This window comes from Leptinotarsa decemlineata, unplaced genomic scaffold, assembly GCF_025532065.1.
Source record: "Leptinotarsa decemlineata unplaced genomic scaffold, Ldec_3_MD MMD2_tig00026358_RagTag_RagTag, whole genome shotgun sequence".
Taxonomy (NCBI): Eukaryota; Metazoa; Arthropoda; class Insecta; order Coleoptera; family Chrysomelidae; genus Leptinotarsa; species Leptinotarsa decemlineata.
Genome location: NW_027412703.1, coordinates 2,092,913 through 2,111,224, shown reverse-complemented (window position 1 = coordinate 2,111,224; position 18,312 = coordinate 2,092,913). Strand labels below are relative to the sequence as shown.

General features: G+C 32.5%; 1 protein-coding gene across 1 annotated transcript in view; it reads right to left on the bottom strand.

Moving 5' to 3' along the window:
- Nucleotides 1-1,075: 1,075 nt before the first annotated feature.
- Nucleotides 1,076-18,312, bottom strand: part of LOC141486619 (odorant receptor 10-like) — a 42,349-nt gene continuing 25,112 nt past the window's right edge. The window contains exons 5-7 of the mRNA XM_074184872.1: nucleotides 16,488-16,589; nucleotides 5,816-5,974; nucleotides 1,076-1,247 (exon numbers count right to left, since the gene is read on the bottom strand). Of these exons, the coding sequence (XP_074040973.1) occupies nucleotides 1,191-1,247; nucleotides 5,816-5,974; nucleotides 16,488-16,589 (318 nt within the window). The 3' untranslated portion in view covers nucleotides 1,076-1,190. The remainder of the gene's footprint in view (nucleotides 1,248-5,815; nucleotides 5,975-16,487; nucleotides 16,590-18,312) is intronic.

The window sequence follows — 18,312 nt, the reverse complement described above, 5'->3', positions numbered from 1 at the left end:
AATGCTCCTTGAAGCGGGTTTTAATCGCTCGTCGGCTCTGGCCGATGTATTTGCTGTTGCAATCTTGACAACTGATTTCGTAAATCCCCGACCTTTCTGTGTTTTCTAGTATATCTTTTGGATTACCAAGAAGCTGTTGTAATTTATAAGAAGTTTTATATGCAACTTTCATATTTACTTTATCGAATGTCTGTTGAAGCCCTCTCGTGTATTGGGGTTCACATGGGATTACTATAAACTTGTTATTGCTCTCCTCTTTTTGAATAGTCGAAGATTTACGAAGTGCTTCCCTAAACTTGCATTTTATAATTATCTTGTCAACTATATCTGAGTTAAAACCGTTTGCTTCAGCTACATACTGATACTTCGTTAATTTATAAAAGCTTAGGCCTCGGAATCAGCGGGAGTGCTTAGTTTGTTAAAACTATTTTCCAACAAACTGACTCGCTTGCGACTAGTTTCGTTTTCAGAAATAGAAACAATAAACTTTTTTTCCAGTTTTGAAAACAAACTGAGTACTCGAATTCCACGAAACAGATAAAAACTAGTGCGAGTTTTGAATCTCATTCTTGTTGCCTAGTGCCGATAATCGAAATTTATACCCACCACCGATTAACACTATAAATAAAGTAATGATGTCGCCTACCGTTTCTACATTGCGAACTCTATTTACAAAAACGCAGACAAAACACCGAAACCTTTTGACTGTTCCACTTGTCGACGGGACATTCCATTGTTGACAGAAACAGTTGCTTGCGACACAGAGTCTTCAAAATGTTTCTTATATTGATAACTCAAGTTTTTGTTTTATCGAAATCGACATAGTTGCTGTTTTGATGTGGTTTTGTTCGTTTCGTGGAAATTCGTCATTAAAAATCTGTTTTAAAATCCGTTTTTCCGTTAATCAGCTGTTGCCCCGATACGAACGACAATTCTCAGAAGTTGATAAACTTCTAGCAATAATGTGTAAATTTTATGGAAATTGCCTAATTGAATTATATACTAAAACGAATTGAAAGGGCGGTGGTAGAAATAATAAACAGTTGAAGACGAAACAAACATTATACTCGTATTTCATTTAATAAGAATTTACACTACAGTTATCATATGTAAAAGTGAAAAATATTTATACCATACCAGAACCATTGACGTTGTTCTTCTACTTTGTAGGATATGGCAATGACATTTTTTTATATATCCATTAGCGACGAAAAGCAAGTAACCACTGAATAGCATAATTTCATGAGCTGGAAAAAATACATGTGTGAAAATACTTAGTATAGTCTATCCATTCCCAATTAGAACTCCAATAAAAATAAGAGTACAGTCATAAACATTTCTCTCCTATGGCCCCTAGTCGCCCAGATAGTTAGTAAACGTGCTATCAAATGTAGTTAAGGAATGAAGGCTCGACTAGCTGGACTGGCTGAATACAAATTTTTTGTCCGTTTCACAATATTTATTTATCAGTGCCGTGTGTTCGTGGGGTTAGGTGAGGTAGTGAGTGGTTTTGCAACCCGATTTTTGAAAACTTTTTCTAGAGATCAATTACCCTTACACCAAACTGATATTTTTGGAGAATCAATTTGATACTAAATCTAAAGACAAGGGTTAGCTGTTAATACACCTAAAGTTTTTTGGTCCGATGTGGACAGATTCTTGTTTGTTAAATGATGATTATCCTAATTGATTTTTCGGTAATTAACTAGTAGAACCACTACCTGCAAATTAATTTGTCAACAATAGATTAAAAAGCGGATGTCATTAACCATGCAATGAAACGAAAACAAAGGAATAAAAAATTTGCAAACGTTGATGGTGCTACAAAAGTTGTGATTCGGCGAACAATTTATGGCATATACCAAAAAAATGAAGTACCATCCTTGGAAATGATTTGGTATAAATTACTCGACTATCCCGATTACAATTATCAATCTTATTGTCTTGTGGTTTCAAATATAAAAAATTGAACAATCGAATGGTCATAATGGAATCGACACGCATTGTTCAACTCCGACAAGAATATTTGAGGCGGGTGAAAAGCTACGGAGAATCCAGCAGACATATAATCTTTCTCGACGAAACTTGGTTTGACAACCATGATGTTGCTGGGTAGACGAAACCAAGTATTGTGCTTTGAACACACCTTCTTCCAGGGGAAAACATGTTATAATTTTGCATGCCGGGAAAGAAAGTGGTTTCGTACTTCTTTGCTTCTGTCGGCCAAAAATATAAAAGATTCGTCTGCTGATTACCACGAAGATATGACTGCGGCTTTATTCGAAACCTGGTTCAGTGAGCAGTTTCTCCCAAATATTCCTCCAAACTCGGTTATTGTTATGGATAACGCTTCGTATCATTCTCGGTTATTGACTACAATACCAAACAATAACACAAAAAAGCAGATATTGTTGATTTCATGCGAAATCATGACATGAAAATACCCGAAAAGATTCCAACGAAAAAGGTATTACTGGCGACCATAAAACAACGTAATTTTAAAAAAGAGTATATTATTGATTCGATGTGTGAAACACGTGGTCATATTCTCTTACGTTTGTCTCCATGCTATTGTGTGTTCAATCCAATTGAAAACCGGGCCACAATGAAAGAAAGCTTGCGGAAATGTAATCAGTCACCGACTTTGAATGCTGTAGTGCTTGACAATATAAGGCGAGTGGTGAATGAAGTAGGTAATAGTGATGTGTGGAAGAACTGTGTGGCCCACGTTGTAAAAGAAAAGAACAAATATTATGTGCAAAGTTCCATAAATCCGATCGTTATTCAACCCGATAATGATTCCACCTCATCCGAATATAGCGAGGAATAATTTTGATTTTTATAGCAATTTTGTTGGCCTCTATAACTTTGTAAATACATGTTCGACGAGAATTAGGTGTTATTATTTGTGTTTTCATTGTATTTTAGAGTTTTCGACTCGGAAATCAACTACCTTAAATTTCGAAGTTTTTCATAATTATCCATGGTGGAAAAATTCAGTTGAGATAACATTTTCATGGGGTGATCAATTGCTATGTTTGTAAGAATAAGTAACTGAAAAACTACCACTGAAAAATAATATGCCGACGCCTATGTCGAGGTGGAAATTCCTTATCTGTGCTTTTCCAATTGGTATTGGAAATACTATACATTTTTGGATTTCCGAGTATAAGCTAAGGACTTGAGTATTTACGATGATAAAAAACAAAAATGTTAATTCTAAGTTGTTATATTCGTTTATCCAACGCACAAACATTTCCTATCTAGAGTATTTGAATTACACTCTCTGAAGTAACTTTTTTGTTTCTGTTTTGTGATTCTTGAAATAGTGTTACTATCTCCATTCGGGTTTGAAGGCCTTCGTAGTTTGGAACTGCATCCTAACTGGTTTTTTCAGAGGCTTATTCATCTTGATGATTCACCGATGACTGATGATTTCTAGTTCATAGGTTGTATTTATGTTGACTAACGTAATTAATAGTGAATGAGATAACGGGTAGAATTTGTAAACCAATTACAAATTCTACCTGGTATTTAAAAAAATACTGAGAACTGAGACTGTAATTGTTTTAAAAATTCTATCTGTTATCTCAAAAATTTATCTGTTGTCCAAGAACTGAGATTTTAATTGGTTTACAAATTCTATCTAATTTACTGTTAACCAATTAAGTACGGTATAGTCGAAGTAAACGATAATGTGCATACTTAAAGTTGGCGACACTCTCAAAGGCCAAAAAAAACCAATACATAGAAATGAACTGGCTGCCAACTAGTCCACGTAGACTGTAGACTTGGCGGTTCGTATTGGATAATTTTACGATGACGAATAGAAATCAGGGAATGCGGAGATAGTTATCGCCGTCCTGTTCAGTTCAGGAACTGACCGCGATTTGAGTGTTGAAATTTGATATAGGTGCAGTTATAAGCACTCAAAATTTTTGTTATCTGTTTAAAATGTGGCGTCCTTGGACACGTACTAATAGTAATAACGAGTGTGATAACAATGCAGACTTTTTCCAGAGTAGTGATTCCAATAGCGATGGTGAACAATGCGAAAAAGAGGTACCAGTGAATAAGATTCAGATGCATTTGAATATTGAAACACAGAGAGTATGTTTCAATGTATATAAGAATCTACATCTCAAGTTTGGTTACCAGGGCAACAAAGTATTACAAGCAACATTAGATTTGACCGAAATTCTTTTTCAACTGTACGTAAAATATCAAAAACAAACCTTATGAACGCAAGACGCGATGTGGATTGCCAAAACTTTTAGATGTCCATCTAATAAAATCATTAAAAAAATAGTATACGACTGTTAAAAAAGCAATGAGATTCCTACAACTGAAATCAGTTGGTATGACACTCACGACACTAGTTACGAAAGGGTGGACTGATGGTTCGAGAATGTGTACGCCTAACATGCTTGCAAACAAAGGATCGCGACTAATCATTGTGCATTGCGGAGGAAGTAAAGGATGGGTTCCGAATTCTTTGGAAATCTGTGGAAAAAAACTTGAGGACTGCAATGTTGACTATCATAAGAACATGGAAGCTAATATTTTTGAGGAATGGTTTGAAAACACATTGATCCCAAATTCGGATGCGAATAGTGTAATAGTTCTTGACAACGCTTTCTATCATTCGCGACAGTTCATCAAAGTACCGAATAAAAATTCGAGGAAAGATGAAATACAGTTTTTTAATGGATAACAATTCATATTTTGAAGATTACTACACCAAAAACCAACTACTTGAATTTTTACAGACAAGAACATTTGAAAAAGTGTATGCCCTTGAGTGTATTGCTGAAAAGTACGGACACATCATACTGAGACTCTCTATTTTTGTGTTTTCAATCCTATCGAGTTGATTTGGGAAAAATTGAAACAAAGCATCAGGCGTAAAAATAATTTTCCAAAATTTGATAAGAAGGTGATAGAACTAGTTAAAGAAGAAGTATCTAATATTACCGAAGAAAAGGATCAAAAAAGTGATTTTAGTTGAAAAAGACTATATGAAGATTGGACACTTCCATATCAAAGGTGGAAATAAATTCATTATTCATTTAAATGACGACAGTGATAGTGAAACAGAGAATATGAAAGATGAATTATCAGAAGCTTTCGAAGAAAGTTAGTGAAGTATTTTTGAAGCAATCGATTGTATATATTTATTTATTTATCGGTCAAGTACACTACAGAATTATTATAAAATCCCAAATGGTACATCAAGAAAGTTTCAATTGTTGAAACCAGTCAAGCATTAGAGTTCAGTTATGAACCCAACAAGTGAGATCCTTAATATAAAACTATTGTAATATCTTAATATATATGTCAGTAAGAAGTATTCAGAACCATTTTCAATTATCACCCAGTAAAATCACCCAGTTAAATCCCTACTTTTTCACTCACCTATATAAACAAACCTACTACTGTTGTACATAAGAATTGTAGCCCAGTATATAATATTCATTTCTATTGTTAATAAATTCAAAACTTCCGCGAGAATTGCTTGATTATTATCATGGATTGTATTGATAATAATAATTTTTATCAAGTAACGAGTCAGTCCATTCATAATGCATATATGAAAGTATATGCGTTCATATATTACAATACTCATGTTCAACCCTGTTCCAAACCACCAGAACTGCAACACTCTTTTCAACGCGCGTTCCACCATTCCACCAACCAAGTTGGCGTCATCAGGAGATGAAATCAGGAGGGCTGTAATCACCTTCATTACCCCCACCCCCAATAAATCCGCCCTTGGATTGACGTGAACGAACTTCTAGAAACATTTTCCACATACCTTCGTGAATGTATCCAGACATATTTCCCCAAGAAATATTGCTTTGAAGGACATTGCTCTTTGAGATCGTCTCATCATGAGTTTAAGAACCATATTCACGTGTCTTTTATATGTATACCAAGGCAGCTCGTTATATATTATGTCGGATATTGCCTCGCTCTGAAACAGTACAGGATAAAAAATATCAAGGAGTTCGCACAATAATTTGATTCCACATATTTTGAAAGAATAAACTGTTCACAAGACTTTTTATTTCATTGATATTGGGCTACTTCAGAAGTTTTGTCCGTTTTCATAAGAACATCTTCACCGGCAGCAGGAGGTTACATATCTTAATGAGGATATAGAAGTGATTTAGAATTGGGGTGAAAGTAACCAGGTTAGATTCAATATCAGAAAAACCCAGGCGTCGGTTTTCTTCAAGAAGATAAATGTCTCCGAACCGGATATATTAGTGTCAGGTCAGGCAATAGGGAATGTTCCTCCTGACGAAAATCAAGTACTTTTCATAAAAGAGCTCTCAAACAACGCATTTTAAACATTTCAACATTTTTCTTTAAAAAATTATTTAAATACTTGAAAAAGAGGAACGAAATAATGCATTCAACATTTAAAGGGATTCGTTTCTATTTCACCATTTGGCAACATCGGTTATAGCTAATAAAGGACAATGAATCTGTTACCTGTATGAGATAAACAAATATGACATATTTCAGAATCGTGCTGTTCTGTTTACTCATGTTCCGAGTTCCGAGACATTCTGTGACATATGACATATTGTGCACCTAACCTATCTGCCTTTATATAAAAATAAATAACAAAATAACTGTTGTTTATTTGGCTTGTGGAGTTGGTATTGTACTATAATTTATATTTTGCCTCAATTGTTGATTGATAGAGATAATTTTCCTTTTCTAAAGGAAAAATTATCAAATCTCTTTAAAAATTAAAACCCAACATTTGAAACATCAATTTGAATACTTTTCGAAGTGAATTTGAAAAAGTCATGAATTGAACTCAATTTTATTTTGTTCAAACTTGCATTTGCTGTAACAACCCAAATTGAGAAACATTCCCCATTCGGCTTTCTGCTTCGATAAGTTTGTTGGGGGTTAAAATGGACACCAATATGTCTTGGCACATCGCGTCGCTGAAATTGCAGAGGCTGCTTCACAAAAGCTTGGAACACTGTTCCGGGAGCTCTGCCCCCTAAAGTTGCTGGATTCCATCCAGAAAGGAGCCATCCGCCTAATTGGAGACGCGAACATCACGGGCAACTTTGATAGCCTGGACCATTGAAGAAAGGTTGGAGATTTGTCTCTCTCCTATAGATACTTTCACGAGAGGTGTTCAAGTAACTTGGCACATTCGATTCCACCAAGAGCGGTACATATCAGAAATACGCGACGTACTATGGCTGCTCATCGTCTTGAGGTTCAACTCAGTACACTTCAAACTTTTTTTATTTGGAGAAGTGCGTTTATGTGGAATGAACCTCCTGGATTCGTTTTTCCAAATGGATTCAATCCTCAGCGATTCAAATCCAATGTAAATCAATACTTTCGCACAGGTACCGCTCTTAGAGAGCCCAATGGATTTTACTGTAGTGCTTGTGTTTTGTCCTTAAAAAAGGGAGAAAAATAACGTGAAGTTTTGGCTCGATAAAAAAATATTGTAACAAAAGCAAGTAGTAAGAATTGACAACATACTGAGTTCCGAAGAAAATACCGAGTATGGTGTACCACAAGGAACCGTTCTAGGTCCTATTCTTTCTAGTATATATATATATATATATATATATATATATATATATATATATATATATATATATATATATAAATGGTTTATTTGCGCTAGAGAGTGGACGAGAGCTGGATTTCTCTTAGGGAAAAAGCAGAAAAAGGCTTTAGTCGTACTAGAACACAAACTCCTTACAGTAAATTTGAAAAAATCCATTTACATGACATTCACGTGCAACAAATCAAAACACATTCCCTTTAACAATTTAGAGGTCAACATTCAAGGTCTACCCATCAAAATTCAATCAGTAGAAAAAATCAAATATTTGGGCGTCTTCTTCGATTGTCATTCAAAGTGGAATCACCATATCACTTATATTATTAAAAAACTACAAACAATATTATACAGATTCAAATATTTGAAAGAAATACTGAAATATGACCAGCTGAAAACCTTGTACCACGCCTTAAATTGGTCGAAACATATTGAATCAATTTGCTCTAAATTGTCTAGTGTGGTTTTTATTTTAAGACAACTGAGGAAAGTGGTGAGTGAAGATGTTTATGTTTTGTTGAATACCTATTACGCACTGTTTCACTCCCATATAGCATATGTGCCAATTACAATTGGCTGCACCGCGCTGATGAGGCCAATAGCCAGAAACACGTGTCCGCGGTTTGCCCCCATATATATATATATATATATATATATATATATATATATATATATATATATATATTATATATATATATATATATATATATATATATATTATATATATATAATATATATATTATATATATATATATATATATATATATATATATATATATATATATATATATATATATATATATATATATATATATATATATATATATATATATATATATATATATATATATATATATATATGTAACGTTTTTCACAAATATTTTATCCAATATTAGACATCCTTTAACCAGTTTTATAAATGTATTGTATCAATGTTCATCCATCATGTTGTGTCCAATATTTTACATAACCATCGTATGAAACATCCTCAAAAAGTTGTAAGTCTAACCATTCATAATTATATATTAATATTACTTACACCCTCAAATTGTAGCATCCCTGATGATGGAAACAATTTATTAAATTTCCGAAAGCTTGGACAAACTTTAAAGAGTACTCTTTCATTTGCTGCTTAGCCCCATTATTTGTTGGTTCCATTATATATATATATATATATATATATATATATATATATGTATGTATATATATATATATATATATATATATATATATATATATATATATATATATATATACATCCCGATATCAATATGGCATCCATACATTGAATGCGCTGATAGGGCGTCCATCATAATTTGAAGAATTTACCGAATATATTTCATGGTAAGTACTAGAAAACTGATTTCTGTAGGCTGGCATGACATTTTTACCACCATAAAAAAATTGAGTTCACTATTGATTCGATAGTAGAGCGTCCGTCCGTCAAACATTCATAAGAACTCCTCAGTATACACCATCATCAGACATCTGATTGATAATAGGGAGTCCAATAAGTATATTTTCATACATGAAATAGATTATTGGGAATCCTTACAACGTTGCCAATATTTACCGCATTAAATGTAGGCAGCAAGTGGGTTTTAATTTCTTCACATCTGTTTTTCAACAAGCGTTGTGCCAACGACAAATTGCGTATGGATTTCAGGTAGCCGGTATGTATTTCATTTTTACATAGGTACCAAGTGATATTGACTGATCATGAAAAGTTTATTCCATAACGAAATTTTCAATATCATTCGATAATTTTTGTCTTGGTTGGCATATTTCCATTTTAACACTGTATGATATTTAAGCGAGCCGAATATAATGATAGGAGAAGTGAAACCGACACATGCATGGTGTGATTATTGAAAGTTCAACTTTAATTACAAAAAGTTCATTGTATATTTCCATTAGAAAACAGCAAGAATTCAAAGTATTCAAACTAGTTGAAGACGCCAAAATGACAGACGATAGGATAAATAATATGAATTACCAAAGAATGTAAATATTCACGGCCGTAGATGACAGTGTAAAATCTGTTTTCAGCGTTTGCGTGGTTTGCAGGTTTTTATGCCTGACGTTTCGTCTACTACTGCGGTATACATTATCAGAGGCGATGTGGTAACGGTTGCAAAGCCCGAGTTCGGGGTCGAGTTGTTGTTCCCGTTAACTGAGTTATTGAGCATTGAAAAATTTGGTTGTTGAAAATTGGACGTGCCTGAGTGTTTTGTTGAGCACAGTCATATTTACTCAGTGTCATATTTATTCCATTTGGCTGATACACACTACACAGGATAGCCATCTAGAAGGCATCAAGACCTGTCAAGATTCATTTCCGTGTATGGTATACGATTTTTCGAGTCATGCATTTTTCAATATTTCTTTAAGGACTGACCTAAATATTTTTTAATTTTTTCTAGAATTTTTCGTTTTTAATACGCTTTTATTAGGTCGACCTGTATGTATGTATGTAACTATGTAGTCAAATCTAAGAAAACTAATTTAACCATCTTTTAAAGATCGTAGCGTTATGAAAATTGGCAGTTTTATGTGATTTTGATGACAATATGGTAGGTACTCTGGAGCTGATCTGATGATGGAGCCGGAAGATAGGCACTAGGATTCCATGATGAAATATCGTATCATAGTCGTGTTTGGTCTTGTAATGAACGTGAATCTCTTTTTATCAATGTGCTCCACAAGATCACATTATAAAAGTTCAAAAACATTATATTTTGTTCATTATGATTTTTTTTAGTAACATAACATATTGTTTTAATTTTTCTATATATTTATCATTATATCCTGTTTCTGTATCAAATAAAGACATTCGGTAAGTTGAACAAACTGTTTTAGCGCAATTTGTTTATAAATTGTGTATGACCGTATGGGAATTCAAAAAATTTTTATCTTCATAATATGATATTCAGAAAAAAATACGATTTTTAATTGTTTATGAACGTTTTTTTATATATCTCGAATGTTCAAATGATTATTCGGAGAATGTTTTCTATTTTGAAAATCATAATTGACATTTCTCTACAAATTGACAGAAACATTTTTCATAATTAATTTTATCATTTATTACCAAAACAATTTATTATTAACGCATTCTTAACCGTCAGAGTTAGTATCTGAGTTTGATACGTAGAATGCCTGAATCAGTTTTCGATATACTGGATGGTTAGTATTTTGTTGATCAACAATAACAATCATGCCGTACTCGAAGTTGAAATTGTCATCATCCCAACAGTTGTCAACAGATGCACTTCATCACTGCTTTTCTACTGCTTTAAGTTTCACTGCAGTTAGATACTATGTAACTACAATGAACTAGTTTCAGTAATTCTAAAGCTGCCAATGATTCTGGTGTTTTCATGGACAAAAAGAGAGTCTCAATTTTTTCTCATCCCCAATCTGTAGCTGTTGTAAGATTGTTCAGCTATGTTCGAACTTGACTAGTCTGATCAAGAAGTGCTTTTTTCTTCTTCAGCAGTCTCCGAAAATTATGGTTGAGGTGTCATTCGATTCGGAATAGCGTCTAGAAAGTTTTTGGGAACGGACAACTTTCGGAAATGAAAATAGCAAAAGTTATAAACAATTTAGTGAAAAATAAAAAACGGGTTTAGTTATTTCAAAACTAATTGAGATTTTCAAATTCGAAAATAGGAAGAAATTTTCTATAATAAAGTCTTAACTCCCGGAACTGTATGACCAATATTTATAATTTTCCCGAAGCCCTGAAAATGAGATCGTAATCGGATGTTTGGCCGCCGTGAACCGTGCCTGTTTGGGCCGTTTTTACAAAAAAAAATTTGGCATATAAAATTTATAAATCAAGGAATGAAAGAATTCAGGCAGATACTCAAATGCTAAATTAACAATAATCTGTCGGTGAAAATGTTTATTGCAATTATTCGATTTATTACGCTATTGTTAATATTTTTATTTTCACCACTAGTTGACAATTTTTTTTTAAATGTTTTTAAATGTTTTCAATTATTTGGAACAAAAAAAAATTAAAATTTTTAAAATTTTTCATTGTTTTATAAATAAACAATTTGTAATAAACAAATGAATTTTTTCATTTCATTTTTGTTCTTGTTGCAATTAATGAATGAAAAACAACCCTGTATTTTTTTTTAATTTTTTTAATTTTTTATCGAATTTTATAAATTTTGGCGTCAATCAATCTATTTTTTCATCATTTAAATTATTATATTCATTAAACTAATGGAGATACAATGAAAAATCGCTAGACTCATTTTTTCTCCATTAATAAAAGAATATATTCAGCTGAAGTTTGATTTTTTTTATAAAATTATTCATTCGAATTATTCTAATTTTTTACAAATTTTTTTTTTGAAATATTGACAATTAGTGGTAAAAAAATTGTAAATTAACAAATGCGGTTTTTTGCATTGCACACAATTTTTCAAGAAACGCTATTTTTTTTTAATCATAATTTTTATTAAAGATTAGGATCCAAAATAAATTCAAATATGTTATAAACGCATTTGTTTATAACAAATTTTAAAACAATAGGTGATGAAAAAAATATTTTTATGTAGCTTCTGATTTGAAAAAAAAATATACTAATAATAATAATCAAAAAAAAATTGTTCTTCGATTATTTAATAAACTTTTTAATTCAAAAATGCAGTAAATGGTTAATAAATAACTGAAAAATAATAATTTTTCAATATTTTGGAAGTAAATCAATTCCTAACCGTTATAATCATAACTCTATGGAAGGAAAAAAATTCCACACTTTTAGTTTGAAAAATATCACACTTGCAATAATGATAATCGAGTGATAAAAAATTGTTAATTAACAATAGCATAATAAATCTAATAATTGCATTAAAAATTTTTTACCGACAGATTACTGTTAATTTATCTTTTGAGTATATGACTGAATTTTTTCATTCCTCAATTTATATATTTTATATGCTATAAATTTTTTTTTGTAAAATTAACCTAAACACGCACGGCCTACACGCGGCTAAACACCCGATTTAGAGCTCTATTTCAGAGCTCCGGGAAAATTATAAATATTGGTCCTACAGTTCCGGTAGTCAGGACTTTTCGATAGGAAATTTCTTCCTCTTTTCGAATTTTTTTTTTTCGATTTTGAAAATTCCAATTAGTTTTTGAGATATTTCCAAAAAACTGGACCCATTTTTTATTTTTCACTAAATTGTTTATAACTTTCGCAATTTTCATTTCCGAAAGTCATTCCGAAACATTGGCAAATGTTTCTCTGAAAATAGCTCAGCATTCTTGGATTATTCTTTCCTTCAGTGGCTTTATTGAATCAGATTGCGTCGTCTTTAAAACAACCTATTTTAAGTAAGTGGCCCAGAGGAAAAAATCTAGAGGAGATAGGTCCAGGGATATGAGAGGCCATTCAGTAGAATCTCTTCTTCCAATACATTGATCAGCATAATTATTATCTAACCATTGAATAACTGGAACTACAAAATAATAAGGTTCCCCATTCTGTTGAAAATGTAATACATTTTCTTTCAAAGATAAATTGCCGTGTATGTCTCTGTGATTCTCTAATTCATGAACTATCCGAGGTTCGATAGATCTTTCTAGCATGTGATCATACATTTCGCCATTTACATTTTCTTCTATATACAGTGTGTAACAACGAAAACCTAACAGAGCCGTTTTTGAATAAAAAAAGTAAGATTTTCAAAAAAGCTCGGACACGTCGATTTCTAATTGAAGGGGGACACCTTTCAGACTAATCAGATTTTTTGTAGTACGCACCCCCTCAGAGAGGTGCGTCCGACGACCTTTATTTAGATGGGGAAAGTAGGTCGAGTGGCACCTTGTTTTAAAGGTCTTTCGAATACCTTCACAACTCTGTTAAAAGAAAATTTTTGTAACGATTAGTTTTCGAGATAATTTGAAGTTAAAATTGCCATGTTGATAATACATTAGACAGACCACTCGGTAACTTGTATGCCTAAATAAAAAAAATTTTAAGCAGTTCTTCTTATCAATTTTTTGTTAAATAACAACGTTCGATTGTTTTGTTGAAACGGGTCGTGTATTGTTATTTGTTTAAACATTTCTTTCACTACTGCCGAAAGGGTTTCAGTTATTGCTTCATTTTTTGGCAACGACCAAAATGCTAATAAAACATCAATTTTATTTAACGAGCAAAAACCTGGTAAACACCTAAGCAGAAATCACGTTCTGGATTTGGTCACAAAATTCAGGGAGACAGGTTCGGTTTTAAATGAAAAAAGTGATGTTCAGAGAAGGGTAGTGAATGACGATAATGCGATTGTAGTGTTTGGTCAAGTCATCGCCATTCCCAGGTTAAGTACCAGAGGTTTATCCGCAATGGCAGGAATAAGCCATATGATCGCATGGAGAATCCTTAAAAACCACAAATACCATCCTTACAAAATTAAACTTGTTCGTGAACTCAATGAGGATGATTTTGACCGAAGACAGGAGTTTTGTGAGGGCATGAGTGAAATATTAATGCAAAATCCCGAACTGCTTTATAACATCTGTTATTCGGACGAAAGCTCATTTTATTCAAATGGTTGCGTGAACCGTTACAATTGCCGTTATTGGTCGGATGAAAACCCAAGACAATACGCAGAAATACATACCCAACATCCCCAAAAGTTGAATATCTGGGCCGGAATATTAGGCAATCATATTATAGGTTCATTTTTCATTGATGGAAATTCAACCGGTGATTCTTATTAACAACTTCTTGAAGAGGCAATTCAACCTTCATAAGTAGGTGCCACCCAATTTACCTAAAATGTAATGGTGGTAACCAACCCCATCCCCCGGAGAAATCTCCTCGTAATAAACAAATAATTCGACATCAAATGGACACGTATTAGCAGGTTGTCATAAAAAGCAAAAATTTATTTTTTTTATGAGAGTTCTGAACGTAACTTGCACCTTAAAAACAATTTGATTTATTTTAAAAAGAGTTGAACTCAATGCAAATACCTTTAAAACTTCAAATTATCTCGAAAACTAATCGTCACAAAAATTTTCTGTTGACAGAGTAGTGAAGGTATTCGAAAGACCTCTAAAACAAGGTGCCACTCTCCTTCCCTATCTATCCCTATCTATTATCGAGACGAATAAAAAAAAATAGAAGAGGCGTAAAATATTCAAGTCTTAATATTAATGCTACGATGGTAAAAATCATGTTTTTGAAAATTTACTAAATTAATAATAGAAAATAAAATTTATTCTGAATGAATTCTTTTATTTGATGAACCAAAACTTACTGCATCGAATGTAGCTTTGAAGAGTACCATTGAAGAGCATATCTTAAGAGCTTTCAGATAATGTATCACAAGTAGGTGGTTGCCTTTCAAAAATATGAAGTTGTGGTGGCTGGGGGCAAGGGTGTGAGAGAAAAAACAAGTTAGTCATCACATCATTTGTTTCTCCCTTTGTATTATGAAAGTTGTTTTCAGCGATTTCTTATATTTTATTTGGTTGCTCAGAGATAGACCTTGTAAGTTTTCAAATTGTCACCCTGTGTATGAAACCGGCGCCGACCTACAAACATACCAAATCAACGATATTTCTAACAAATCATTGAGACTTCCCTCTCGCAAAAACTATTGCATTGTTGTCAGTTATATGGACGCCTCATAATCGCTCACATGTATGAAAAATATACGGCACAAGTATACGCGTACCTCCCGAGCGCCACCAAAATAAAAAAGACTCAACTAGAATATACGCCAATACATATAATTTTGACAATGAAATTGATAAATAGGCGCCCATCTGAAATTTTGTCAGATGGAAGATAGGGAACCTCTGAACTGCCTGGCATGGTGAAACAATTCGGCGTCCATATATGGACGCCTCATTGAAACCGGACGCCCGATTGATAGAAAATTGTAAATGTACGGAAGCTCTATTGATAGTTGGATATATATATATATATATATATATATATATATATATGTATGTATGTATATATATATATATATGTATGTATGTATATATATATATATATATATATATATATATATATATATATATATATGTATATATATATATATATATATATATATATATATATATATATATATATATATATATATATATATAATAACACTATATACTCATATATAACATATATATAACACTCTACTACTCTCTTTCGAAGGAACTCGCTCTTTTATAGTAAGATCGATGCATGTTGCGAGACTGTTTTGAAAACAGATGGATTGCTATAAATGGTCCTGTTAAGTGGCCTCCTCGTTCACCTGACATGACACCTCTAGATTTTTATTTTTTGAGGATTTATGGAATATTAGGTGTACAAAATAAAACATAATAGTGTAAATGAACTGAAAAAATATATTGATACTATAATTAATAGAATTTATGGCCAAATTGTGTTGAAAGCAACACGTAGTGTCTAGAGAAGGGCCCAAATATGTGTTCGACAAAAAGGTGTGGTTTTGAAAATTCACTCGAAATTTTACAGCTCTTTATTCGCGAAAACAGAAACATTTTTTGTTCGCTCATTTTCAACTTTGTTGTTGAAAATGTTATCACGAATCGAATCGCATGATAAAATATAGGGTGTTCCATTAACAAAAATATAATTTTATGAAATATTTTGAAAACGCGACTGTCATTTTTTTTGTTTTCAGCATAGAGAAAGACATTAAAAATGCTATTAGTTTGCCTATATGTATAAAAGAATTCGTACCATCAATAATAACGGAGTTGGCAATGGTGCCGACTTAATTTGGAACACCCTGTATACATCTGCATTGTGACTGTTTTCAATGACCAACTGGGAAAATATATTTCGAGTTTAGTTATCCATTCAGCGATAACTCTTGCTTACCTGTATTTTCGTTTCGTTAGCAAACCAGAAAAGTATGAAAACTTCAGATACCAGCATTGATAAAGCAGCACAGTTTCGAAGTACATCGAAGGCACTTCTTGACTGAAATTAATAAAATTCATGGAATACATAAAACCATGGAATGAACATTTGAAGACAAGCACAGAGTATCAATTCATTATTATACAGTGCATTTCATTTAAAACTAGCCACCCTGAATAACTTTTGGTACAATGATTTTTCGGAAAGATAAAAACAAGGCGTCAATTATAGTATAGAGGGGGACACATTTTGACATATTCACATTTGATATAACTTCCCCCAGAGCATGTCACCATATGTTTAAATGGATCACCCTATATTGTTTCGCATTTGCTCCACGATGAGCAGATAAAACATGTGGTCTGAAGCTTATGGTTCGGGAGCTACACATTTTTTGAGTTGAAAACGAGCCCCGCTGAATAACTTTTGAAACAAAGATTTGCAGGAAAAATTATAAAACAGGTCAATAATTATACAGGGCCACATTTTGAAATATTCGTTCTACAGACAAATGTGTAAGCGATAAATCAGAAAATCTGATGACTGGACAATGATAAGAAAAATTATTTCTATAGTAAATGTTCATAAACATTTCCACCAACTTCCATACAATAGTACAAACGAGCTTCCATTGCCGTCCTCATATGGTTGAGAATCTCGGAAGTTATTTCTCTGTAATGCTTCATGATATTCTGTCACAAATCTTCTAATGTTGTTGATTCTATCTCATACACTTCAGGATTCAAATGGCCCTATAGAAAGAAATCTACAAGAGTGAGATAGACGTATAGACAATTTCTAGAAGACTCATTGCCAGAAATGTTAAAGAATGCACCTTTGCTAGTAACCTTGTTAGATCATATCTATCGGAACATAGACAATACGTTTTTTTGAATAATGAGGCATCTGATACCAAAGAAATAAAAAACGGAGTCTTCCAAGGTTCGGTTTTGAGACCAGTTCTTTACTTGATTTATGTGATTGATTTCAAAACTGAAGATGACTCTGAGATTACGGAATTTGCCGACGACACATCATTAACGCTTCAAAATACAAATTACGAGGCTATAGTTGAAGAAATGAAAGTAGCAGAATCGAATGCTAATAGATGGCTGACAAATAATAAATTAAAATTGCTATGTATCATACTGTAAAAGTGTTTGCAAATTGGATTCTTTCCCCTGTTTTGTTTTATGTAGTTTTTTTATGGTACTTCCTTTTTTATATTCTATCCTGTACAAAGATAAGAGAAGAATATTCTCGCAGGGAATGTATGAATTTTATTCACATTAGAGTAATAAATAGTTTATGGTAGCGGTTGTTCATATTAACTTTCCTCATCAACCCATAAATAACAAAAATTGAATACTAATAAAACGCAACATTACTTTTTTACACACGAACAACTGCCTATAGACCAAAATGAATCGATTAAATTTCTTGGATTCCAAATGGATCCAAAGCTCTCTTGGGAAAAACATCTAGATTTTATTTGAAAAAAATTGGCAACGAGCATTTATACTATAAGAAGTTTAATGGGCAACTCATCTATTGAAACCATAATTGAATAGAACTGGCCGATACTTATGTCGTCAATGTTCAGTTCAGAACTGATCGCGATTTGAGTGTTGAAATTCGATATTGGTGCAGTTATAATTACTTAAACGCAGACTTTTTCCTGTGTAGTGATTCCAATAGCGATGGCGAATAATGCGAAAAAGATATACCAGTGAATAAAATTCGGATGCATTTAAATATTGAAACACAGATATTATGTTTCAAT